We start from the raw sequence: 27,399 nt of genomic DNA, 5'->3' as shown, positions 1-27,399 counted from the left end.
AATATGGTCAGAACTGAATAATGGGAGGGAAAAAAAGCTACTTTAAGGGAGAGATCTCAACAACTGCAAACATCTACTCTGAACTATCATCAATTCAATCAATTACATCCTTACACTGGTCTTGATACTGCTTTAGTTGAGATTTCAGTTCTTTGTATTCAGAGGCTACTTTTGGGAAGCAAGAGGAAACTGAGCATTGGTAGTAAATGCTCCCTGACTAAATTCTGCAAGCACATTTCCTTCACTTGGACTTGGTGGGCAGGGAAAGAGGCCACATATAAAAAGAAGCAAATGTGGGGGATGCATTATCTCAGGTTTCTGAAGAATAATATACATCTCAATAGATACTTTCCATTATATACCCTTCACAAGACCTGAGTTCTTTGAAAAGGCTGTTGCAGATCTCAACTTCTTCCCCTTCCTACCTTTATTACTACAACAATTTTTTGGCTATAGTTGTTACACCTCCCTACTTTTAAAAGAAGCAAAAGCTTTAAGACTTTTATGATGACCAAGTATCATCTACACTTTACTTTCTATGCTAACACTGAAAAAAAAAATCTTACTAAATTTACTTCTGAAGTTGCTAATGTACTGAAAAAATCTGTTTAAGTATCACTGTTGCAGGGTCACCATATTATGCATTAGGGAACTGTCTGCTGCCACAGGGATTGGTGCAGCACAAACCCAGGTTGATGAGAACTCCCACTATTTACAGCTTTATTAGTCTGAGGGAAAACACTGTAAAAATGGGGGGGGGGGGGGGTCGGGGTCTTATCTATTACAAATATGAGAAGGGTTGTAAAACCATAAAATTTTAGCAATCACAGAAAATTTACATTAAAAATAATAAGGCAAACCCAACACAAAACACAGTCACTCAGTAACTTACCTCAAGCTTCAAGGAAAGCTTCCAGCCCTTCTTTTGGCATTATTCTTTTCTGACAAAGAAAATACCATCACTACAACTTTCCACACAGAAAGTTTGATAGGAGCTTCAGCAAAGACTCCCTTCAGAGAAGCCAAGATTCTTGAGTCCAGAGAACTGTGATTTTCAGGTGAGCTTGTTCACTGCCAGCATTCCTCCTTGTTTGATGTGACTCCATAATGCTTTAAGGCATAGGCTGCATTTACATTCAAGCCTCAAGTGAAAATCATATCACTTGTTTAAACACAAAAATGTTTTTTCATGCTCTCTTCTCTCCACTGGAGAGATTCAAAATCTCCTCTACAAGGGTCAAGGTTATGTTCACAGTTAAAATGTAGGAGTAAAAATTGAGATAATAATTAACCAGTAACCATTTAAACATGTTTCCCAATAAGCTGCTTAAAACTCACCTACTTCCAGCTACATATAAACTAGACCAAATTGTTTTACTACTGCAGGAAAAATATGCGCTGTTCTCATTTAACCCTAGAAGAACAAAGAGATGCTGACTGTTGATAGAAGTAAACATTATATTTTAAAATACTGCAGGGGAAAAAAGTAGTATTAGTCTTTCCCAAGTGCAGTATGTAGTAATTTACTTAAATTATATAAGTATAAACATAACATGATGGAGTAACACTTGAAATACCTGAAACTGTAAAATGTTTAGAGAAATGACACATGGAAACCAGAGCCACTTGGGAAGTAATTCAACCAATTTTCCTGAGGTTAAAGCAGCTTTTGGAAAATGAAAAGAAGCAGAATCCAGGCTCAAGTCCAAAGAGCTAAATGGAAAACCTGTCTTTTCATATAGCTTGTTCTGTGGTATATTTATAATTACAATTGTTTGAATTAATTTTTATTCAATGGTTGTCTTAAATCCATCTGAAAATAAAAGGCAGTGTTGACTACCACTGGAAAATTGCAAATAAAATGTTTAATTTCAGAAACAGAGTTCACAATTTATAAATACACTAAAACATAGTAAATGCAAAATTAGATTAGGCATAGGTAGAGTATTTTAACAAAACTACAACTTTTCTAAAAGGTCATAGGCAAATGATGACTTGTTTCCCAAAAATGTATTCAATGAAAATTGAAATTAAAAGATAAATCTTTCTAGAGTTAAACTAAGGAAAATGTTCCTTTTAAATCAAAATGCTGGCTATTTTTTCCATCTTATTTGAAGCTTTAGAGGCTTTATATCCATTTGCCTGATGGACACCAACAGTTAGGAATCAACCCTACTATATATCTAAGCAGTGCACCATATCCATAAGGCTATTACTGAAAACCAGAAGATCAGTTATTTCTGTACTAGGAGCTTTAAGAAAGGCTGTTCTACACAACTGAAATTACATTAGGAGTAAGGGCTCAATTTTTACAATAGGACCTTATAGTTTTGATGCACTAAAGATTAGAAAAGGCTTCAGAATGACATTAGAGTCTTCTTCGTAAGTTTCTTGCCTTTTTTGTATACAGCATTAAATAACAAGCATTAATTCACAAACTTTGAGAGAACTTCCAAAGACCTTTTATAAATACCTAGAATATTTCTGTAATTCACTTAAAATGTAAAGCCTGAACAGGAGAACCCAGAATGGGAAGTTTTACTAGCGATTGTTGTATAAGTGACATTCCATCTCATGTTAAATTTAAGATTTATTTTCAGATATTAAGTCAACAGTCTCCTGTAAACACATCTTCCTCAATAACTCTTCTTAATCCATTAAGTACTTTAGGGCTTGCAGTTAAAAACACCATATGATAAAAAGACAGCTTGAACCCCATCTTTCACGTACAGCTTTCTTTCAAGAATTACAAAACCTGTTTTCCTGCAATTAAAGCAATGTTCAACTAAAATACAGTACCTGGTTTATGGTTTTTACATAATAATTGAATAAAAAACTACAGAATAGAACTGTTTACATCTTTTTTTTTTTTTTTTTGCCGTTCTATTAAAACAAATGACTGAGCTTTTTAAAGTTCATTTACAATTATGGATTAAAACCTACATAATTTTGTATAATTTGACGAGACAGGCTATCTCTAGTGTGAACTTTTAAAAAACATATATACAATATCTGGCCTGAAGTACTATGAATAAGGCACATGTAGACATATTGAAAGCTGAAAAAAATGAATTTAAAATTTGGAATTATAGTCACTGATTAGATGTCATACATGGCCCCTACTGGAGCAATTTAAAAATCCGACTTATAGATAGTTAATATCCAGTGAGCAACAATAGATTTAGTCTAGCAGTTTGTTCATCAGTTTCAATACTGGAAGTATATTAAAGGAAGATTCACTTTCAAAAAGATAAGCTTTTCAAAGTGTTCAATCATTAACCTTGACTGACTAAAGTTGTTGCTTTCATTGGATGTATTGAACAATCTCTCTGAAGGAACAATGCTTGGTGGACAACCCAAGAACCTGACAGCCAATTTTGACAGTACTGGCCAAGATGACTTCTTAAAGTTCCAGTAAGTTAGAGGATCACAGTTATGCTCAAGCACTTCTTCCTCCAAGTAAGAAAGCACCATTTCCTCTGGTAACTTTGCTCTCTCTTTCAGGTCTTTTGTTTTCTTCATGTCACCCATGAGTGACCAGAGATTATCTTCCCCATAAGAATTTGTAGATGGTGAACCTATATCACATCCATTGGAAACAGGTTTATCATCATCTGAGGTAGAACTCATTATTTCCAGCTCCCTGATTAAGTCTTGTTTATATTGTTCAGCCTCCTCTTCTGTAAATAATGATGTTTTATACCGGGGATCCAGAAGCGTAGCAAAAATGTACCTTGGATCATGAAGCGTGGAGGACAATCTACTCACCATAGCTTCTTTCAAAGATTTCAGCATAGTATCTATGCCCATAGTTTCCTCAAATAGCATTTCTATTTTCCTGTTAAGTATATGAATCATTGGAATCACTTGGCTTAGAGTAGACATGTGTGTACTCATCTCCCTACTAGCAGCTTCGAAAGGTTTGAGAGCGTGACACACTGACTGCATGACTTCCCACTGATCACAACTTATTAGCTCCCGAAAGCTGCACTCTATTGACATTTCATCAATTGCTCTTTTCTGTTCAATAAGGCGTTCAAGCATATGAAATGACGTATTCCACTTGGATGGAACATCTTGTATTAGCTGATGTTGAGGCAACTCATACTCTTTTTGCAACTCAGCTAACTTCTCTTTTGCTTTTGCTGACCGATGGACACGTTCACAGATCTTCCTTGCAATACTAAGCAAATTCTGAACCATTCTCTGGCTTTTAATAGCCTCGTTTACAATTACATTAACAGTGTGACTAAAACATTGGACACTTGAATGATCACCTTCATTTAAAGTTTTCTCTATACTCTGATTATCAGTAACAGTAATCCCAATCTGAAGTCCAATGGAAGTAATCCAAGTTTCCCACCAGTATTCTAGTTGCTTTTGAACACTGATTCCATTGTAGTCACAATCAATCTGTGATACATTTAATAATGCTGAACAATGGTAATCCTCACACTGTGGTCGAAATGAAGACTCAAATGTTACCCAGTGAGCGGTCAGGGTTAGATATTCTCGTGTTTGGTTGCTCATCCATATTCCAGATGTAAAATGGATCACTCCACTTTCGGCTTCTTTAAGATGTGAAATAATTATTTGTTTTACATTATCATACATATCTGGAATTGCTGTCCTAGAAAAGTAAGATGGAGAAGGTAAAGAATACTGAGGTTGCAAATATTCAAGCAGCCTGTTAAAGCCAATGTTGTCTACAAAAGAATATGGCTGAAGATCAAGTGCAATCATTTCAGCTACAAGACTTGTGATTTTTTTGGCAACTGGATGAGAGTCACAAAACTTGTCATTGGTTTCGTCAAAATTTGAAGATCCTAGTAATTCTGTGCGGAGTGGCATGTGATTATCCGTAGATGAGGATAAGACTGTGTCTGGGACATCAGGTTTCAATACATTGTTATGAAACCGCTGCAAATGTCTTAGAAGGCAACTTGTGCCTAGGTTTGTTGGCTTTTTCCCCCTACTTATTATACGTCCACAGTGTGTACATATTACTTTAGTTGAATCTGCAGAACAAATTGAAAAGTGATTCCACAGTTTTGAGGTCTTCTTACTACTAACAGGAAATATAATTTGATTATCATGTGTAACCATCGTAGGCAAGTCAGTCAACTTTGAGGATGAGCATTCTGCAGAAGCCAAAGTGGCATAAGGTGAATTTGCCAAACTCACATCGAGAAAGCTCTTTTGGTTTCCAATTACATCAGGATGGCGTCTATATAGGTGTCTCATTAAGCAGCTTGTGCCCACATCTCCTTTCTTACCACGGCTTATCATACAACTGCAGTATCTACATACTGCTTTTAGACTGTCTGCAGGTGAGAGTGAAAAATGGTGCCAGACTTCTGACTTAAGCCTTTTCATAATCCTTTTATTTTGCTGAAACACAGCAGTAGGTTCAAATATTAGTGGCCCAAGTCCCTCACACTGTTTTTCAGGAGATGAAACAAAGGAGACTTCACCTATATCATCAGAAGATGACAGCATTGAGTCTTCAACTAGAGTGTCTCCAGAAGTGAGATTAGTATGGATCTCCTCGGAGATTCTGTCTGGAGAAGAAGAAACAGAAGTTGGTTCTTTCATTAGTTTTCCAGGAGAAGATGATATACAATTCAGATCACTCTCTGATGGTAGTAAAGAAGGCAAGAGAGTAGGAGGTGCGGTGTAGAGAGGTGGTATGCTGGTACCACCCCCATTCTCTTGCAGGACAATGGAACGATGGGCTCTCCACATGTGTCTTATTAAACAACTTGTTCCTAGGTCTTTTCCATTTTTTCCTCTACTGAATTCATTCATGCAGTGGATGCAAACAGCTTTAGAATTATCTAGAGGTGACAAATAGAAGTGTTTCCAGACAGCAGATCTTCTTCTAGAACCTGATGCACTCTTTGGAATTACAACTGTTTTTTCTGCTACATTCTCAACAGTGTCATCATATTGGTTATTGGCTTGCTGTGGAGATGAACCAGCCATGACTTCTTCTTTGCTGCACTTTTCAGAAATGGAGAGATCTGATATTTCTTCAGAAGAAACAATAGAAACAGATTCCTCAATTATTCGATCTGGAGATGGTATTTTAGAAGCCATTTTCTTGACCAGTTTTATGGGGGATAACATAGAACTCAGATCTCCAACATCTGCAGACTGAGGTGGCAGCAATAACGTAGATGAAGAAAAGGAAGGTATACCTGGCATAGTTCCATTTTCTTGAATTAGCACAGTGGGATGTGCTCTCCTCACATGTCTCATGAGACAACTTGTACTCAGGTCCTTTTCATTTTTACCCCTGCTAAATTCTTTCATACAGTACATACATATTGCTTTAGTGCTATCTCTAGGAGATATAAAAAAATGGTTCCAAGCAGGTGACTTTTTTCTGGAGCTTATATTTCTGCTAGAAAGGAGGCTTTGTGTCACAGCTTCCATTGCTACATCATACAGCGTATTACTATACTGAGAAAAAAGAGATCCATAATCTTCTTCATTTTCTGTAGACAAATATTTGCCAGAGTTGTTGGTAATGAAGTTCTTTTCTTTGTCTTCCTGTTCATCACTGCTGTCCGCATGTTTGAAATCATCTTGTTCTGTCTTTATATCCGTTCTTTCTAGAGTACAGTTAATGCTGTCGTCTTCTTGCTCTACTTTCAAGTTATTGATTTTACCCAATACAAAAGTATCATCCATTCCGAGGGAATCTCCTTTACTCACGTCCATGGATGATATAAACTTGCCAAGACTTCATTTATTAATAAATATAGATAATTTAAAAGATTATTTAAAATTTGATTAAAATTAGGTATCTTGTATACTGAATGTAAAACAAAATGTGTGCATGTGTTAAAATAATCTCTGGTTTATGAATTCTGTATCCGTGTTGTGCATAAGCAAATATAATTAGTCATGAAAATGCATTTAAAAATTATAGACTTAATTAATGGAATCCCATTTTTTTTCCCAGGATCAGGACATTTCAGGTCATAGATGAATGTTCTCAAAGACAGCTACTGCTAAATGCTTCATGTTGTAGATATAATCCTAAAAAATGGATGTTCTATTTTCTTGTTGAAGAAAGCCATTCTGTTCATCTTGATTGCGCAACTGAGATTCTTTCACACCATCTACAAAAAAAAAAAATCAGAAGATGACGTTGACTAAGGTACATTAAAGAACTACAGTAAAAGTGAAATGAAAGCAGGCACTAGGTATTCTGTATGTTTTGGGTTTTTTCTCCTTTGAGATAAAAACAATCCAATGTATTATTAACAAAAAAAAAAAAAAAAGGAAAAAGCCCAACATTTACTCAATACATTCATTGTAGGCAAATATGAATCTACATATTCAGCTCTGGTTCAACTTTGACAAAAAGAGTCCAAGCATTACTTTCGTATTTCCTTGCACATGCCTCATCCTACATCATCATTCAGCGACTGCACGCACACATATACCAAAGCACACACACACATATAGCTAAACCCATATACTGTACAGGTGTCTATATCTACTGACATATATGAACACAAGCAAGCATTTAATTACCTTAGCACAGAAATATGTATTTAAAATCAAATGTTGTATCACAGTCCTGTAAATGTGAGCCCGCCATTATTGACAGCAGTCTTTCAAAAGAAAAACAGTAACTTCTGTAAGGGTGTTCAGCATTGTCACGCTAATCACTCTGCTTCTGACAACAGTCACACATATGTATTCATGCCATAACACTGCCAGACAACAACATGCCATAGAAACAAGCTACTTTTAGATTTTCATTAAAAACTGAAATGTTTAATTTAGGACGACTAAGCTGTATAAATGTCATACAGACAGAAAGGTCTTCCAAAAGTGTCGCAACATCACTCAGAAGCAAAGACACACACAGCTGCATATGCTGCTGCCTAGTGAAGCACTACCAGCTCAAGTCCCTCACATGCCCAAAGGTTACACTAGAAAGCCCATTTACAGCAAGACAGCTAATTTCAGTTGTGAGTAAAGATTATTCACCACTAATTCCAGTACAAAGAGTAGATTTCTGAAGTTGCATATAAAGTTGCATACAAAAGGGCAACATCAGCCTCAAAAACTGGAACATGAGTAGTCCCTCACAGATATGAAGAAGCTGTTTGCATTTATCAGTCACTTTTTTTTCCACTGCAACTATATTAGAATTTTAAATTTTGCTAAACCCTTTCTCATTTATTCTTCATTCAAGATAACAAAAAATTTTGGCTATCACATTGGTGATGCTACAATATACATTGCAATTTTTGCAAACTACGTTTTATGGAACTCTCTCCACAGCTGAAGCCAAAACACAAATTTAAATTATTTTAAATTTTTTTCACAACTTTTATGTGTTGCTAAAACACAGGCAGAATTGGGGTGATCCTTGGGTTGTCTTGTGCAGGGCCAGGAGCTGGACCTGATAATCCTGATGACTCCCTTTCAGATGAGCATATTCTGTGATTTCAGCAATGGTAAAATTAGCCACAGCCACAAAACACATTAAAAAACCTGTTTTTCACACTGACATTTCCCCCCTCTATCAAGATCAATGTTATAGTAGCTTTGTAACCTATTTTAACTAATTTTTCTGAGGTTTGTTTGCAAGAGAAATTAGAAACACTCACTTTCTGTTGATTTCTGATGTATGGAAAGCCTATCATTGTGATTACTTCCTTTCTTTTCCAGTGCAAGGGAAGGGGCAGGGAAAAGGAGGGGCAATGGTCTTACTGCAGCTATTTTAAGAAAAGGGAGATGGAGCAGTCAGAACTTGCTAAGAGGTAGGGAGCAATTCTGCTTTTCTTTCTGTGTGTGTTTTAGTATGTGTGTCTTTCTTTCTCATTCTCGGGGGCGAAGGGGGAGGGGACACATGTTTTCAGATACCAAAAGATACCAGGGTTGAGCATGAAGAACAATGAAGGGAAACACTTGAAGAAAAACCTTAGATTTCTGCAAGAAATTTACATTACACAGGACCTTCCATTGGCTTGTGAAATCACATCAGAGGACAATTCTGGCAGCCAGACTAAATTTACGTGACTCAATATAAAATTGAATGAAACAGAAATTAGTGATCACACACATACTGATGATATGGATGTATGTGAATCTGGGATGAGAGAGAGTGTAACACAGTCAACTTTTTAAAACAGGAATTCAAGAGGATTTTTGTTTTCATCTTTACTTTGATCTCATCTGTGAATTTGGAGCTTGTACCACAAACAGGAAAAGCAAGGAAATAAAATAAGATGTTGTGACAAGATCACAGAATAGAAATGCTCACAAGCAAGTGGCTTGATGCAGAGCTGACAAAACATAAATTATGCATGGAGTGCTAAGCTACAATAAGGACATTACAGATTCCTAGCTAGATTCACACAAAATAAATGCATATATCCACTGGCATTGGGTTCTGATGAAGCTGTGTGCAGTTTCTTTGACTCAGAATAGGTAATCACAACTCTATCCTGTGATTCCTATAATTTCTCAACTATGCAAAACCAATTCTAGGCTTTAAACAGAAAAATCTGCAGAGCTGCTTCAAGTGTCCCTGTCCTGATAAGCAGTTACTGCTTAACACAGTGAAGCTTAAAGTAGCTGTGATGGGAAGATTTGAAAACCTGATAAATAACACCAATTGCAAACTTTATAACCACTGCTTAACTAGATTGACATTCATTAACAACACATTGCCGGTGGTTAAGTTCTTAATGATTATCAGCCATTATCACTACATATTCAAACACTTAGGCCCTAATCACCTTATCCTAAATTAGCTTTGAGTACACAATACCACTGAGCTGATGCCATGTAGTTAAATACTGATGGCTGTGGTCCTTGACAGTCTTAGTTACTGAAGCTGAGGTAAAGAGGTGAGGGAGCTGTTTGGACTCTAAAGCAGGATCCAGGGTGGTAGACTTCTTTCTTCTGTATGTCTCCTTGCTTTCACTGTGTCTTTTTAATATTCATACTCTCCTCCACCAAAAAATGTGGGAAGCAATCTTATCTGATCCTGACCCTATTATCTTCATTTCTTTCGACAAAAAAATTGCTCTTGGTCCACCAGAAATCTTTCCTGATTATTCTGTATCCTTGGTTTCTGATTGCAGTTTTTACTTGAATTGTAAGTAATTCAAGTTTTAGCTTGAATTGTTGATTCACGTGGTTTTTTTCCTCTTTTTGTGCAATTAAACCTAAGTCTCACTTTGCAACTACATGTTATTCCTATATTTATGCTTAGCTGTGAAAATGCCTGTATGCTGTTAATAGAGTTATTATGCTATTAGCAGTGTTAAAAAGCACTTAGAGATGGTAGTCAGTTACATTATTTTAGTGTACTTATGACTGCATGTAAGACAAGAAAAAAAAACATTTATATCTTGTCCACTTTATGGCTGTTATAGGTCTCTGGCTACATAGTATGTATTTTTCTTCACCTTGTTGCTACCTTCTAGAAATGAGCAGAAATAGCTGAGATTAAAGACAATCACTTCCTGGGAAATCCCCAAAGCTGAATGCCCCTTAGAAGTTTTTGAATGTATTTTTTTTTCCATTTTTTTTAAAACATCTAAGAATTATTTTTGTTGCTTTGAGAACTGGCCAAATGTCAGAGCTCAGAGGGTTGCAATCAGCAAGGCAGTCTTGTTAGAGGAAACCTAACTAGAACAAACCTGAAACACAGGAGGGACCATCTGAATACAATGAAAAACTTTTCTTTTGAGATTGACTGAGCATTGGAAGCAGCCCAGAGAGCTTGTGGAGTCTCTTTTGGAGATATTCAAACCCAGACTGGACAAAGATCTTGCTGAACCTGCTTTAGCAGGGAAGTTGGAGTAGATGATCTCCAGAGGTCCCTTCCAACCCCAATCGTTCTCTGATTCTGTTATGGTGTTACATCATGTAAAATTAAGTCAAGCTCCTTCCCTTCAAATACCCTTTCACGTTCCACTGAAACTTTCTTTAGAATACAGTCCCAGAATACTAAGGGTCAGAAATAGAAGTATGTTTTTCATCTCCTCCTCCCATGCCAACTCTATGCAAGAGTCAGTTTGTTTTAATAAGAAACAAAAAAGGATGTTTTAAAATTTTATAGTCACCTAGAATGAAGTATGAATTTGATTATGACCACATTTACCCTTGGACCCAAGCTACTCAAAATTAAGGACTACTGCTAAACAAACAGGATATTCAAGGAGGAAAATGTTTTCAAAGGTACAAAAAGCTATAGGCAGTTAGCTCAAAGTGATTTATGCTTTTGAAATCTCCACAATGAGATATAGTCACCTTGCAACCAAACAGTCTTCAAAGAAAATAAACAGAACTAAAGAACAAGTATCTACTCAAATGCACTACTCAGGACTATTAGCTCCTGAGCAGTAGTTTGCTGTGGCAAGAAGCCTACAGAACATTTTATAGGATTTTCCATTCAAAATGGGATTACTGAAAGCATACAGTGGTTGACAAGAAATGTCTGGAGAACGTCACTGATCTGGAGTGCCACAGCAAACTGCCATGACCAAAAGAAATCACTGCTGAAGGAAGGAGGAAAAAAAGTGAAACACTGGTGTCTCAGAATTGTAGAGACATACATTAACACAGTGAGAAGTATGAAAAGTATGCAAGAACACCAAACCATAAGATGATTATTTTTTGTAAAGCAGAGAGTGGCGTGTAAGCTTTAGACCATTTTAGATTGAATAGTAAGGCAATAATCGTGAATGTGATTATATCACAGAATCTTGGTGGAAATAGTAGTCAAGAAAAAATTATTTTAAAAAAACCCACATCTACATTATTATTGAAGAGCATGTAATGTAAATACAAAGACACACACCTGGAAAATGCAAGAACAGTTTTTTCAAGAAAGAGGTGAATTGTGAAGACAGTGAAGGTAAAAGCATTTACTAGTTTGAAAAAAAATCAAAAGTAGTGACAGATTTTGAGAGTAAGATGTACATAAAAGCTCATTAACAGTAATTTGCACAAACAGATGTCAGTTTTATAATAGCGTTACTCTTGTTTATTTTTGGAAATGTAGAAGCGTCATTAGAAATACTTAAGAGCAAGCAATACAAGCAATAAGAAATACATACTTTAAGAAATTATTTGCTTCAACTGCAATGGCAGGTACTTTGCTAATAAAGGAATATTTCCTAAAGCAAAACAATCAAACAAACCAGAAACACACACACACACACAAAAACCCTCAAAAATCCAGACACTACACATCTAAAGTCATAAACAAATCAGCAGAATGTATTAGTATAAATTTATAGTCCAGATGAACTTACTGCTTTTCAAAGTTATAAATCCTTGAAGAAGGAAAACTAGAAACAGTGCATTTTTTTCTGTAGAAATTTCCTACGACAAAATATCAGTACTAGCTCACCTGTATGAAACTACAGAGATTTGCACGATACTGATGACTAAAAATTCAAAATTAGAAATGCAAAATGCCATGTCAGTCACACTGAAACAAGGTGGGTCCTAGTCTCAAGTCTCACAGAAGCTCACAGGAATTGGCACAGATGTACAAGCATGAACTAGAGGTATGTAATAGTTTATTCTTGAATAAAGTACAGAAAGTCAGGCTTAACAGAAGACACAAGTTGTTCTGGACTTCATGGGAAGCATGATTTGTAGACGACTGCTGGAAAAGAGGTGACACCTTTACCATTCCATTACTTTTAAGTCACCTGAAAGGTAGGTCTTATAAAAACCAGTAACTGTTGTGGCTTCAGAAAGGTTTTCTCTCTAACTTGTAAAACAGCCTCTCACATCCACAACCCCAAATGCTCCATCTGGACTCAAAGGAATGAAGAGTGGTAACAGCACCACATAATTGAACACTGCTCTTTGTTGACATGAATAGTCTTCTGTGAGCTCCCCAGTGCACTCATGCTGTTTGTCAGGACATGACACAGAGACCTCTGATTTGCTGAAGTATAAAGATCACTCATGTCCATTCATGTTACTGGAAAACTCAGGGCTTGGTGTAAGCTGGGGCCTAATTTAGTCATTGCAGGCAGAGAAAAAAATCAAGGTGTAAAAAACTGAGTATAATAGTCACCATTACACTCTGAGTACTCAACTCTAATTACAAATGGAGGAATTTAGCTGAAGCAGAGACTAAAAAGATAAAAATGGCCACTAAATGTAAATATTCCCCTCTTTCTTGCCTCTTGCCCCACAAAACAAGAAGTAATTTTATGGTGAACACAAATGATTTTAAGCAGTAAAACAGATCGGCTAGGGCCAAGTTACACTTTTCTGGTTTAGTAGACTCTTCTCTACGTTTTCTGTTTTTCCCACCACCTCTAAAGTAATAACAATTCAAGAAGGTAACAGCTTAGAAGTGAAAATTTTAGTCATTTTGCTATTGTTAAATGGACAGTGTTGAGTTAAAATTAAACCAGCACACAGGAAACACCTAACATTGTACAAACTCAAACTCCTCAAATTTAGCTTCTTACTCTTGATAGATGTTTTTATTTGTACAGCTGTTTTCTTCTCTTGTTGCTGTACACATGGAAAGTCAATGGGATGATGTTTACTAATAATTTTCAAATAATCCCTGAAACCTCAGAAAAGATTCAAAACTAAAAGCTCCAGCTCAAACCCTAAATCATCTGGAAAACAGTGTGCATGCCAGCTCCACCTGCACAAAACTACTCCAATGTGTAAAAGGTTGAAAATAATTCATGACAATGGCAGAACCGAAGAGAAACAATATGATTTCCAAATTAGCATAATAAAAAAAAATACTTTGGAACAGGGACAAAGTGGAAATTAAGATATATTTTTTAAATTAATATTTATTTAAAAAAAGAAGATCCAGTTCTTCATTCAGTTCTTACATTCGCATATCCTCAATCATAAAACTTCTTAAAATAATTGAGATAATGCTTTTTAAATCTGGTACATTACTATTATACAGTATTATACATTTCATATTACTTAATGTGTGAAAGATAGAAAGTAGAAAGAAGGATGTTCAAATCAGCATGTATATTATTTACACCAGGTTGACATTTAATTCTGGTATCCCTGTTCAGCGGTGTAGCTAAATTCTGCCTGGACTGCTGTGAACCAACTTGAACAATGCTGCCTGCAAACCCACAAGTGGTAAATGAAGAAGGGAGCACCATAATGCTTTTGGTGTTGAATAACGCTGACACCAGCCTGACTCATCAGTCCCAAAGCTAAACATCCTGATAGTGAGATGAAGGTGTGGTAGATCTGTTCCTGGATAAATGAACAAACAAGGGATACTACTAATAACTTGTTCAAAGCTGCTGAGCTGACACAGCTGGAGACATCTGACCTGACATCTGACCATCATCAATAACTTTACATGATAAAAGCCCAGTCCCAAATTTTAATGCAGGGTTTTCTGACACAGCCTTCTTGGAGTGTATGTATGGAGATTCCTCCCTTAAATGGGTAACATCCCTCAAGGTTACTCCTCTTACTCCTTGAGGCTGAGCTAAAGAGATTTGCCCAAGGTCATTGTTATGGGTGAGTAACATCAATCTGCTTAATTATTTTCTCAGCTTTGATACAACTGCTTCAATACAACTGCTTCATAGTGCACTATATTATAATAGTTTGGCTCCTCTCTGAGAAGGAGTTTAGAAAGCATGGAGTCCTTTCTGCACCCTGTGACTCAACAGGAGGGCTTCTTTAACAAACTTTGAAACTCCCATTGGGCTCACCCAGTTTTGTAAACAAGCTCAGTACTCAAACGTTTTATCAGATTCAATGATGCAGGCTCACTGCACAGTATGTGTAAGAATAAAGCAGATGTCTGATACAGGATACTGAGTCAAAGCTCAACCTTATTTCTGGAGAAATCAATCTTCATCACTTATCTGCCAATGTATTAAGCATATAACTATTTGAAGCATCATCCTCCACCACCTAGACTTAAGTAACACTCTTAAACATGTTAAAGAGAAGAGTCTTTAGTACAGAAATCCCCATTCCACACGGTTTTTATCAGCATTTATCTTAAAAGTAAAATAAAAATGTAAAGCTACAACAATAAAACAATAACCCTGGTCAAAACAACTCCCAACTTTTGGTAAAAAAACAAAGAAGTGTGTTGCATTGCCACCACACATAACATTATGTATCATTGGAATTAGTAGCACTATTCACACCTACAACCACCTGATAAGCCTTTAATTGTTGCTATTTTTTTCCTTAGTGTACTAAAAATACCATCAGATCTCAAATGGGGCTATATCCCTTCACATGTCCTTTACTAACTTCCCATTGCAGCACACTGTAATGAAGGACAAAAAACACCCCCAGTTTCTACACATGCTAATAATTTGTCCCAGCTTCTACTAAGAAATTACTCATAAAAAACAGATCTATCACACTAAATAAATCATGTTAACATTTGTCTAGGATCCAAACTGTCTCAAGTGTTGAAGCGTTACTTCTCGTTATCAGACATGCAATACTTGCAGGATATGTTTCTGAGCTATTGTTCACACCCTACCACATGTCAGATCTTTCATTTGTTAAAATGCCAATGTTTTAAGCAATAGTTTCATTAAAACTTTAAGCAGTATTTTCCCAAGCCTTACACATCAATTTAGTGTTTGCTACAGCAAATTATACATTCATTTTGATAATTTTATTCTTTATAATTTTGAGAAACAATTATCATATGGTGATATGATGGGGAAAATCTTAATGTTACAAGAAATAAACTCGTTTTCTTAAGAAAAAAAATAGATTTTTTTTTTTACACAGCTGAAGCACGTATTGTTTGGTTTACAGCATTTTTAGAGCAGGACATCAAAGCTGCTTTTAGTATCACATGCTGTACAATTTGGGGCTGACAGGAGATGAATGAAGGTTACAGTAACACAACACAAGGGTAAAATGGAGAAGATAGAATAAGAACAGAGTAGGAAAGATGCATCAGTATTATCATGGAACAGAAAAAGCACGCAACCAAAATAGCAGTAACAATAGGTAAGTCAGAAACGAATGAAATGCAAAAGACTAAAGATTTACTCCATATTGCTAGAGAACAGCAGCCTGCTTTCAGAAAAGCATCAGAAAATGCCAAGCAAAGCTCCTCTAACAACTTCTTATCTCCAAGTGATCAATTCTCTGAACAGCCCGTTAGACTCTTCTCTTTCTCCTCCTATGCAGCCCACAGCTGACCAAGTAGAAGGGATAAGATTAGGACAAGTTATTTTTCTACTGACTACTTTACCTTCCTAGGTTGCAACACAATAAAAAACATACATTTTTGTGGGTTTTATTTTTGTTAAATGTCTATCTTTAAGTCCAGTAAGAGTGAAACTTCAAGCACTTTAAGAATTATTTCAAACAGTAAGAAATGAGGCACTTGTAAAGAAGAAAGCTGACTAAGCAGGATGATGAAAAACAAACAAAAAAAAACAGGAGAGACAAAACGTGTTTTGTATAGTCAGTCTTCTTGGAACTCTTGCTGAAAACATCCATGTAAGTAGAAAGCAGAAAAAGACCTCACAGAACGTAAACTGAGTTCTTTGTAGAATATATTACATTAGCTTGTTACAACTATAATTTTTCTGATATAAAAAGGAACTATTTGGAAATGTTAAACTGCTAAGACTACCATATAGTAGTATTTATTTTCATGCTAACCAGATGAAATCTGAAAACATCTGTTTTAAAAACCTTTCACAGCTAACCATCAACCCCAATTCTGTGCTCATATTGATGCCAGTTATGTGTATGTCCTCATCTAGTTTATATACATGATTTATATACATAATGTAACATGTGTAACATGACATAATACTATGCTTCTATTAAAACATGTGTATCCTGGAATGCTTGTGAATTCAAAGGAAGGTTAGAAAGAAAATGAAAGTACTTCTTTCTTCCTCATGTAATAAACTGAAGAAGCATGTCTAGATTTTTCTTTAAGTAAGGAAAAGATAATCTCTTTACTAAATCTACTAAATAAAACTGAAACCAATATTCACAATACTATCCAAGGTAAACAGAGTTCAGAAACACTCAGTTTCACCACCCTGTCAATGACTAAAAGAACTGTAACAAAAACCAAGAGGTAACCTTTAAAACCAAGCTTTCATATCACAGGCAGGCATAATGTATATGTCCACAATAGGGGGGATCTTATACTCTGGATTTTCTAACATTCATCAGTAGCATCTGACAATTTCACCTGAAATTCCAGTTTAAAAAACAATGATCAGATCTCTCTTCTTCTCAAAACAAACCTTCCTATTCAAGGAACAGTGGAGAGGGAGAAATGAGTTGGCATACCTCCAATATTCATTTGTCAACCAGCCTGTTCCTAGCCTCCATAACAAGAGGTATTCTCTTAACCTCTTTTAGGGATACATTCTCTTTGTCTTATTCAAGGTAAGGTGAAACTGATGCACACAACCTCGTTAAGGGAAGCCAACACTGTTTCCACCAGCACCAAACTGAGTCCAAGTAGAAAGTACACCCCAAGGAGACAAATAGCTCCTTCTAATATCTTCTCCCAAAAGAAATTATTTACTAGAAGAACCATCCTACCGCCACAGACAGATCTTAATTTGACCAAATAAGGTTTTGCTCAAGGAGCAAAAAATACAAGAAATTTTAAATTAAGAATAAAGCTTTTTGTAGCACTTATTCTAACCAGTGCAGTAAATGAGCTTTAATTAATGTAATGCAACTTGTTTTTAAGTAAGTTTTACACAGTACAACTAGGTGTCCTATTCAGAGCAGGATCTACAACACTATTAGTAAAAGAAAAGGTAAAGAAATGGATAACCCTTTCCATTCACTTGACTACTATTATTATTAATAATTATTTTATTAAATCTAATATTTTCTGAGAAATAGGAAAGGGAAATAAAAGTATTTAGAGAAAAGGATGAGGAATCTTTCTGTTCTTTATGAGCATCATTGTATTTCCTGTAATAAATGGATTATGGTCTCCCTTCAGTTCAGTAAGCCACTGATGACAACGTCGCTAAAAAAGGAAATGAACAGAACCTCAATTTCTCCTGTTTCCCAGTACCAAAGCAAGGTTGCTGCTGACAGCACAATCTCCACACTGTTTGACTCCCTGAAAGCTGACCCACTCTTCCCACTGTTTCAGCAGCTATTAATGAAAGTCACAGCAAGCGACAACCTCCAATGAAATGAGTTTTACACTCTTGTATTTCAATTGGGTTTTCTTCCTCCCATCTGTACATATGCTCCTATATGATGCTTATCATGCTTCCACCTCTATTGAAGAATAAATAAGGGGAACCATAGAGTAAAAAGCTGCAAAAATTATATGATTGCCATGAGCTATGCCACATTTTAGCACTGGGATTTGCAGTCTCAAATCTTATATTAAGAAAAGTTGTCATGAGCTAGGATCCAGTAGTTGGGTGTGAAACAAACAGGCAGCAGTGTTCACACTGCTTTGTTCTCTCCCACCTTCTCAGGGCACATCTACCACTACCAGATCCCTTTAATCAGGAACTAGATTTTCTTCAATGATCTAAACTGCACATAAAAATTACTCTATATGATACACACTGAAATACAAATTCTTACAGTGGATGCTAGAGGACATAGACCAGTAATACTGCTGACCTACCAAAATTTAAAATTTTAACAGGAAAGGTAACATCTGGACAGCAGAATCTTTGTTCTCAGGAGACTGAAGTTCTAGATAAGTATCTGTTTTTAGGGTACCCACTGTCAAGAGTGCTGCTTTAATCACAGATCAAGAAAGGATCTATCAGAACACTGAACTTGCGGTCAACAATTATTTCATATGGGACTATAAATCAAGAAATAGCTCTTGAAGGTACAAAGACCAGATACTTTCTTTAGACAGGTAGTACTAAAGTGGATTATTTTCATTGAAGGCATTTAACCTTGAGCATCACAATGGAAAGGCACTTTATGATATACTACAGTGCTTGACATCATATAATGAAGCCATGCAAAGCATTCAGTGACCTTGAGATGAGTATATTAGAATACAGCACTAACTACACAGAGAGTGAACTTTTGGATATTCTGGGAAAAAAACATTGTCCCTTTTGTCAGATTTCTTTAGAGTGGTTTACAACTGACCTGGGAGGCTGGTACAAACAACAACTACTCTCTCCTGCTCTTCAGCTCTCCTCTGTGTTTGGAAAGCACTAGCAGCTCATTTTTGCTTAGAATAATGAAGAACAATCCACAGGAAGATTTAGTATGTAATGAAATCTCCCACATCTTCTGTATGTGTCACCTAAGAAAAGTTTCCTTCAAGTAATGAATCTGAATCATACTTTTAATTTTCTCTTCCTACAGAGACCACAGTCTTACAGGGAAAGGCTGTGAAAGTTGGGGTTGTTCAGAAGAAAAAGCTCCAGTGAGACTTTCAACTAGCCTTTCTGGAAGAGGAGCTTGTGAGAAGGATGGGGACAAACCTTTTAGTAGGGTCGGTAATGATAGGAAAAGGGGTATGGTTTTGAATGAAAAGAGGGTAGAGTCAAACTAGATATAAGAAACAGATTTTTTTACAATGAGGATGCTGGAACAGGTTTTCCAGAGATGCAGTAGATGTCCCAACTCTGGCAACACTCAAGGCCAGGTTGTATGGGGCTCTGAATGATGTGGTCTGGTTGAAGATGTCCCTCTTCATGGCAAGGGGTTTGACTAGGTGACCTTTAGAGGTCCCTTACTCTGATTCTATAACCCCAGCAAGACTTTTAAGTGCGACATTTTCTCCATCTTAAACATTTTGTCCATCTGTTGCTAGCATGCAACCAATGCTAGCATGTTAACCAGCAATACAGATGGCTTAAAAATTGAACTGTTTTATTCAGGACACAGAGGGGATGGGATAAGAAATAAATACAAAGCTCTGAAACATTATACAAGAACAACATTTATTGCTACTCCACATAAAAACGCTCATCTTCATATGAACAATTTTTTCTCTACGGTATCTTACTCAGGAATCCCAGGCTTCCAAAAAACTCTGTGTTCTGAAGCTTAAATGGAATATATAAAGTTTTAATATTTTCAGACAAAAACCCCAGAAAAAAATATTAAAACTAACTCGCTCAGTGAAGACATAAAATACTATTAAGACACATGTAACTTGAGTACATGAGGAATGCAGCATCTAAGTTATCTCCCCTTTTTAAACGGTATAATTCGGGGTAAGGATGTATATATGGCAGCTGATACCACAGAGTAAGAGATGCCCCATAAATCATAAAATAGTTACTATTTCTGTACCACTCTAAAGATATCCAAGCTTCCAAATTTAATTTTTAAGGCTCAGGCACTCATACAAACCTCCTGCTACATTATTAAGCTCCATACAAGTCACTGCACAGGCATACAATTATTCATTACCTTTTTCCATTGTCTTCCTTTAAATTAATAAAAATAATGATACAAGACCCAAAACAAACAAGCTGCTCACTAGTTTATTGAGAAAAACAAACAAACTTACACATCTGTTCCATGGCAGGCAGGCGGCTTCATTTCAGGTTAAATACTTGCTACTCAAACTTAATGAGATGATTGTATCTAAGGAAAAGAAGAAAGTAATTACTTTTATTATTTTTTAAACACATTAACTGTCATAGTGGCAACTCATGGGATGTTTCAAATTTCTCTTAAGGTGACATCTCCAGGAGCTGCACTTACATGCCTCTTACCTTTTTTCAAATCTCTAGCCCTCACAACTATCAAGAAAAAATAGACATTTTCATTTCTAGCACTCCAAAACAAAATAAAAATTAAAAACATAATAAAACCCCCTCAGATGATCGCTAAAACAATATTTAAAAGTAAAAATTTTGTATTTATTTTAGCACTGCTCCATTTTTTATGCTTATGCTGAATGAAACAGTCTACCTTACATGCAAGATTTCAAAGGAGCTTGCTGACACCTTTCCATGCACTACAGCATTCTCCTTGTTAACCTTCTCTTCCTAAGCTAAACATATTGCATATACATTGCACCAACCACATGTATTAATCAATATGCAATAGCATAGAATCAACACAAGATTATCATTCCCCATGTATGAGAAAGGAGCTATTGCAAGTGGACCATATTAGATGAAATATTTTGTCTTAGCAACTAAAAAGACTAAAGCAGTCTATTGCAGGACACATTTTTTGAGTTTTGCAACTCCAGTCCCACTGATCTCATCAATATACAGACATGACTGCCATAGTGCAGTGGCCTCAGTACACTGAAAAAAAACCCAACCCAACAAACCAAGAAAACATTTTTCCACCTTAGAAAATCCATAATCCACAAGGCATTCTCTCTTATATTGTAGTGATTACTCTTCTTAATCAGACTGAGACGTTTAACACTATATATATACACACACATACAATATATATACCCACACTTAGGGTTTATTTCTTTGGGAAGGAGATCACCTCCCAGAGGGCAAACAGTCCTGATGACTGGCTTAGTGTGCGCTAGGAAATGAACTATGTATCACTTCTTTTACTGACATTTTTCACTTTAAAACATTCCTATAGTGCCTTTTAAGCAATCGAAACACCTCCAGAACTGTGCTGCTGGCTAATTTGACTGTTGAGATACTGTAGCTATCCCTATTACAGCAAGATTTAAATAATGTATGCAGAGAGGAAGGTGTCAGCCAAGGAGACACAGGCCCACCAGAGGCACAGTGCTCAGTGGAGCAGTTAGGGAACTCTCCTCAGATGTGGATTAAGCTCCTCAGGCAAAGCAGGGAAGTGAACCTGGCTCTCCCACATTCCTTGCAAGTGCCAGAGCCATCAGACTACAGGCAAAATAAACTACAAATATGCATCTTTATGCTCCCTGATGTCTTTAAAAAACACCAGAACACCTCAACCCCTCCATTTCCATTTTCCTCTTCTCTGATTTGTTAAAGATGACTATAGTTTCAAGCCCAGCCAAACATTCTGTTCAATTCAAATTAATGTTTGGGTTTTTTTGATTGCTTATTTTTGTGAGAAGAATAACAAAGAAAAAGTAATTTTTGCTGGATCTGAGATTATTTTCTTTAGAGGCAGACACTGATTTAGCATATAGAATTACAGCAACAGGTAAGAAGAATAATTATTGAAAAGCCACTTAACCTATCTGGAGTAAAACAGGCTCAAATTCTTTGATCATTATCACATGAGAGAAAAATATTATTTAATATATTTTCCCACGTATTTTGCAAATAATTGCAAAAAAGTATTGCTAACATGTTCAGCTGTTAAAAATCCTATTTTCAGCCTTGATTTTCAAGCTAATGAGTACACCCCAGAACTGACTTTTATATGAAATATACAGAAAATCTAAACAGTCACTGCAAAAATTACTTTCACACATCACAGGAAAAACATATCTGTAGGACACCAGTGAATGCAAACTAGAAGACAGTGTAAAGAAAGAAAAAAAAAAACAAAAAGGAAAAAATCCAACACCCTTTCACACAGCTGTTACAAAAAACTAGTAATCTTCCAAACCTTCAGAGAGGGATTGTCTAACCCTACATGTCTTTTAACAATGAACGAGGAAGGGAAAGAACTGAAAGATGGAAAGGACGCAACTGCACAGTAACTGCTAAAAAGAGCACACAGGTTGTGAGTTTACATAAAGATTATAGTAATACAATAATATTTCTTATGTCAACATTTGACTATATAAAAGACTCATACCTCACCTTCCAATATGTTGTTCAATATAAAAAAAAAAAAATCACTATTTATCACAAATCATCACATTTGAATGAACAGAAGGGACTTAAAAACCAAGCTATTTCCCTGTTGTTGCTTCAATAGCCCATCATACTGTGTTATATCTCATCACAAAAAAAAACCCAAAACCAAACCACAACCCCAAACCTAAACCAATACTACCATGGTTAAACTATGTATCACACTAATTTAGGACAGAAGTTCCTTTGCTTCAGCAAAGAAAGAAAGAAATAAAGAAAGAAACAATCAAACAACCAAAAAAACCCAAACCAAACACACACACAAAAAGTATCAAAAATATGATAAAAGCTTTAGTTTTTCTTACATCTTGACCTGAGTGCTTTAAATTCTAGATTTCATTTGAAAGCTACCATTAGGCCACAGAAACTACTCAATCTTTTCATTAATTGGCTGAAATGAAACAGTTACATAGTTGTAAATTGACCAATACTGAGAATGCCAGTAACAAATACAAAATACATAACCAAAGATGTGCAGAAAACAAGGCACATCGGCCATATAAGAACTCTTTATTTGTGAAGTCTGTTTTGAAAGTATACACTACAACAGGTAACATTATGTAAATTACATTAACTCATGTTGATATTACTAAAATAAAAAGATCATCCCTGCTTCAGGTAAATATGTTAGTAATGACGAATTAAACACTGCTCTATATGGTGCAAAATTCCTCACTAAACTATCTATAATATTCTTTTCTATATAAGACTAAGCCAATATACATATATCATCATGTTATTTACATATGGCTGATTATTTTAAGTGTTCATTACAGGGGCAACCTCATAGCAAAACATGCTCACTTTGAAGATGAAACTCTTATAAAATTAAAAGCAAGCTGCAAAAAGCCAGGATTTACAAACTCCCCTGTAAATATTCTTCACTGTGAATGGCAATAAAATGCAGCAAGCTGTTGGGAAATACAACATGTACATTCTTCAACTCAAACTTTCCCAAAGGAAAAAAAAAAAAATTCTCTCAGAAGTTAATGTATTTAGAATTCTAAAAGCTTAAAGAGGACAAATTCAAAAAAAAAAAACCAACAAAAAAAGGGAAAAGAAAACAGAAAGACCAGCAGACTCAAAGGCTATTTGCTTTGTAATACCTAATTTTGAAAGTATTTGATAGGATATTCTACTTTAGTGGATGGACAATTTTAAATAAACATAAAATTCTGTTGCCCTCATGTATTTTCCAAGGCCCTGTTATAAGTCTTAGTGATGTGTAAATGCTTATTGAAGAAGACCCCCTCTGCACTAACCACCTGTGACACTGGCTGTTCTGCAAACACAGATTCTTCCTCTGGACATTTACTGTCTCAGCATAAAATAAGACATAGTAAGGGGAAGCAGTAGATAGAGAGGCTGCAGACAAAGTAATAGAAAAATAGCAAACATTACTCTAAGTTCATCACCTGTCTAGCCTTCTGCTGTTCTATACTTTGCCTCTCCTATTATCACTGAGAATGCTGTACCTGTTACAATTTTGCCTTATACAGATGTCATGAATGAGTGGTTTGGCTGCTTAAAGAAACACTGTCAAAGGTACTGGCAAAAGTAGGGTTTAATATGGATATGTGAAGATGCAATTTTGCAGAGTTCAATGGCAAGGTTCACCCTACTACTTAGTACACAGACTAAAGCATGCAAAGAAAGATCAAATAAGAAGCAATTTGGAATGATTTACACAAAAGCTGTGAGTGCAAAAGCACTGGAGTGGAAAGATAAGGGCCAAGAAGGATTTAGAAGCGCTTAATACTTAAGTACTTTAACATTTAACAAAGTGATTTGATAGTTTTCACAACAACTACAACAATGACTTAACTATGGATTCAAAATATTAACATTTGTACCACAATCAAATCACATACACACATAATTGATGTATACACCTATTTCTATGTATGTAAAGGCTAATATGAAAAATTCCCTTCAAATTCACTACAGTATGTCAAATCCCTTGGCATTTCCCAACAGGCAATGGCAGGATCTTGAGGAACATGGAGATGGGGGACAGGGGCTGACAGTCCTTTAGTACCACAAACTTAAGGGTTCGCGAGCTCTGGGAGGCGCTGGCACAGGCTGCTGCAGTGCAGGTAAGCCCAAACAGTATCACTTGGTCTGCTGTTTATAGGGTCAGAAGATGACTGATTTTGGCCATCAGTAGCCTTCATTCCTGACTACAAATCAAGTCAGTAACTAGTAAGCTTTTTTCTCAAAGTGCAGTAACAATGGTACCGTTCCACTCGGGCTACATCCAGGTAAATGGTTTACCAAGGCTACAAGAGGTAATTGTTTATCCTTTGTTTCCCACCTTTACCATGCCAGAGCTCCTGGTACCATCAGGGAGTGCCTCGCAGCCAACTGGTACAGTCAAGGGACGCTTCACCGCTCAGTTGGTTTGGTCACAGCTCACCAGGAGCTTCTAAGAAGACAGAGTAGTCACAAGGATGGGGGGTGTTACACCACAAGAAGTAAAAGAGTTATTGTTATGTAACAGTATAAATGTTTAGAAAACTTCTCTGAGATGCTTAGTTTAGATACTTCATTTTACTTATTCTCAATCAATTCTTACATTTGACTGCTCTGGAGAACCCCTATGGAATAAATTCCTCAACATCTGTTAAAGCTGCAAGGTACTAGGAACATAAAGTACCAAAGCAGACACACATCCAACTGTACAAAAACTGTCAGCACCTTGCCTGTTGGTCTTGTACCTAATGGACAGCACTCTAATTTCTTAAAATACACAAAAGAATTTATTTTGCTTTCAACAAAACTTTTTCCTCTGCAAAACCAGTCTCCATAGTGAATAATAACTAGAATGCCCCTGCCCAGTATTTGCACAAACACAGGCTTCCTAGTAGCAACATAATATCTTGGTGAGAGTTGATAAAGTCTTCCAGACTTCACTCCCCCCAGTATGTAAGCCATTAATGTCCTCCCAAGGATGCATACCTGCTCTTAAAGTGAAACGCTGCATTACTAAAAGTGCCGTGCTCATGCTCTTGAAAAGCAAAAGAGACACACATGTATAGTGGGCCATAAAGACAACAACATGTAAGGCATTCTGGAAAGTACATTCATATAATGGGTGCTTGAAAAGCTTTCTCTTCTTAGCATTATAGGTGTAGCATGACAGCTCATGCTAAATTACTGAAAGGTCTCAAAGGACCCCCCCTCCAGAAACAAGACAGGACAGCTTCTAACACATAAGCACTACGGAGAACAGTCTCTACACTACAAAGTCTAACTCTACTAAACTTAGCAATGATAAATAGAATCACCATTAATGCAAAAGACGCTTTAAACTTTCAGTACAATAATACATGTTTTTATACTTTTAGTAGGCTGTATATGCAGCAGACAACTTTAAGCGTATCAGATATCCCTGAGAACTCCAGTAAGCATTCTAACACAAGTGTTCTAACATCAGCAGCCGTCTCTGTGTAGATCTAGAATCCACAAAAGGCATTTTTAAGCAAAAATTACAACGCCCCAAGGAGAAAACGAGAACAGCACTACATGAAAGCTAAATTCTGCACTTTTCTGAGACACCATTCTTGAGCGACTCTGCCCAGCACGGACGGCTGGAACTTCAGGGCACACAAACAGACGCGGTGCTTACACCGCGGTCGAAGCGGCTGGCGGGCGCCTGTCTACCTCGTGTCCTGTTTCTCGGGGGAAAAAAAGCTTTTTAGGATTTCCCGGGCTTTCCGGTCCCGGCACCCGTCTCGGGATCCCGTACCCGAGGCGGTCCGCGCTCCTGGGCTCGCACCCTGAGGAGGGCGATGGGCTCTCCGTGCAGGGGCTGCCTGGGCCATCTTGGGTCGGGCTGGCAGCGGCCACATGGTCAGCGCTGCCTCCGCGGGCCCGGCTCCCGCGGCCCCGCCAGGTGGGCGCGGGCGCTCAGCCCCGGCGGGTCCCGCCGGCCCGGCCCGGCCCGGCCCGCACCGCGCACAGCGCCGGGGGGATTCCAGGCGCACCCGGCGCCGGGGCCGGCGCCCCTCCTCGGGCAGGGGGCGGTGGGGTCTGCCGGGCGGCCCGGGACAGCACCGAACCCCTAGGTACCAGCGACCTCCATCCACCGGGCCGTCCAACCCCCTGCGGGGCCCCGCAAACAATAGAGCCGGCACCGCGGGCCTGGTTCCCGGCTTCCTGCACTGCCCCGCCGCCACACGCCCCCTCCCCGGCCTACCGGCGCTGTCCCGCGGGCGTTCCCGGGAGGGACAGGGCGCCGCCGGGCCCGGGACGCAGGTCCTCGGCCGCGCAAGGCACCGAGGCCGCTGAGGCCAAACGCGGCGGTGGCGGGCACGGGAGGGGGAGGGGGGGTGCGGGGCCAGAGAGCCGTACCGCCCTGCCCGGCGCCCTCCCGGTGCCGGAACAGTGCTACTCACCTCCCCGGGCGGCCGCCGCGGGGGAAACCGGAGGTCGCCACTGCCGCCGCCCGGCCGGGCCCGAAGGAGTTAAGAGGAAGGGCCGGGCGGGCCCGTCCCATTCATTACCCGGCGCTTTGTCTCCGCCGCCGCCGCGGCGCTCGGCAGCTGCCCCGGCTCGGCCGCCGCGGGCGCGGGGCGCAGGCGCGGGGGGCGGCGCCACGCACGGCGCGCGACATGTCAGCGCGCTGGGCCGCAAA

General features: G+C 37.8%; 1 protein-coding gene across 7 annotated transcripts; it reads right to left on the bottom strand.

The window, feature by feature from the left end:
* Positions 1–1,843: 1,843 nt before the first annotated feature.
* Positions 1,844–27,380, bottom strand: ZBED4 (zinc finger BED-type containing 4). 7 transcript variants are annotated; one of them, XM_030256142.4, is made up of 4 exons: positions 27,161–27,380; positions 25,078–25,188; positions 20,495–20,571; positions 1,844–7,130 (listed from the first exon to the last, which is right to left on the bottom strand). In XM_030256142.4, exon 4 carries the CDS (start codon positions 6,724–6,726, stop codon positions 3,208–3,210), a length of 3,519 nt encoding a protein of 1,172 aa, XP_030112002.1. In that variant the 5' UTR covers positions 6,727–7,130; positions 20,495–20,571; positions 25,078–25,188; positions 27,161–27,380; the 3' UTR covers positions 1,844–3,207. The 7 variants fall into 7 exon arrangements, with proteins under 7 accessions (XP_030112002.1, XP_030112016.1, XP_072776619.1 ...); XM_030256156.4 differs by having other exon boundaries at positions 25,084–25,188; XM_072920518.1 differs by lacking the exon at positions 27,161–27,380 and adding an exon at positions 26,962–26,982.
* Between the last annotated feature and the right edge of the window lie 19 nt (positions 27,381–27,399).

The sequence above is a fragment of the Taeniopygia guttata genome, chromosome 1A (genome assembly GCF_048771995.1).
Source record: "Taeniopygia guttata chromosome 1A, bTaeGut7.mat, whole genome shotgun sequence".
NCBI classification, from domain to species: domain Eukaryota; kingdom Metazoa; phylum Chordata; class Aves; order Passeriformes; family Estrildidae; genus Taeniopygia; species Taeniopygia guttata.
This window is presented reverse-complemented; position numbering and strand designations above follow the sequence as displayed.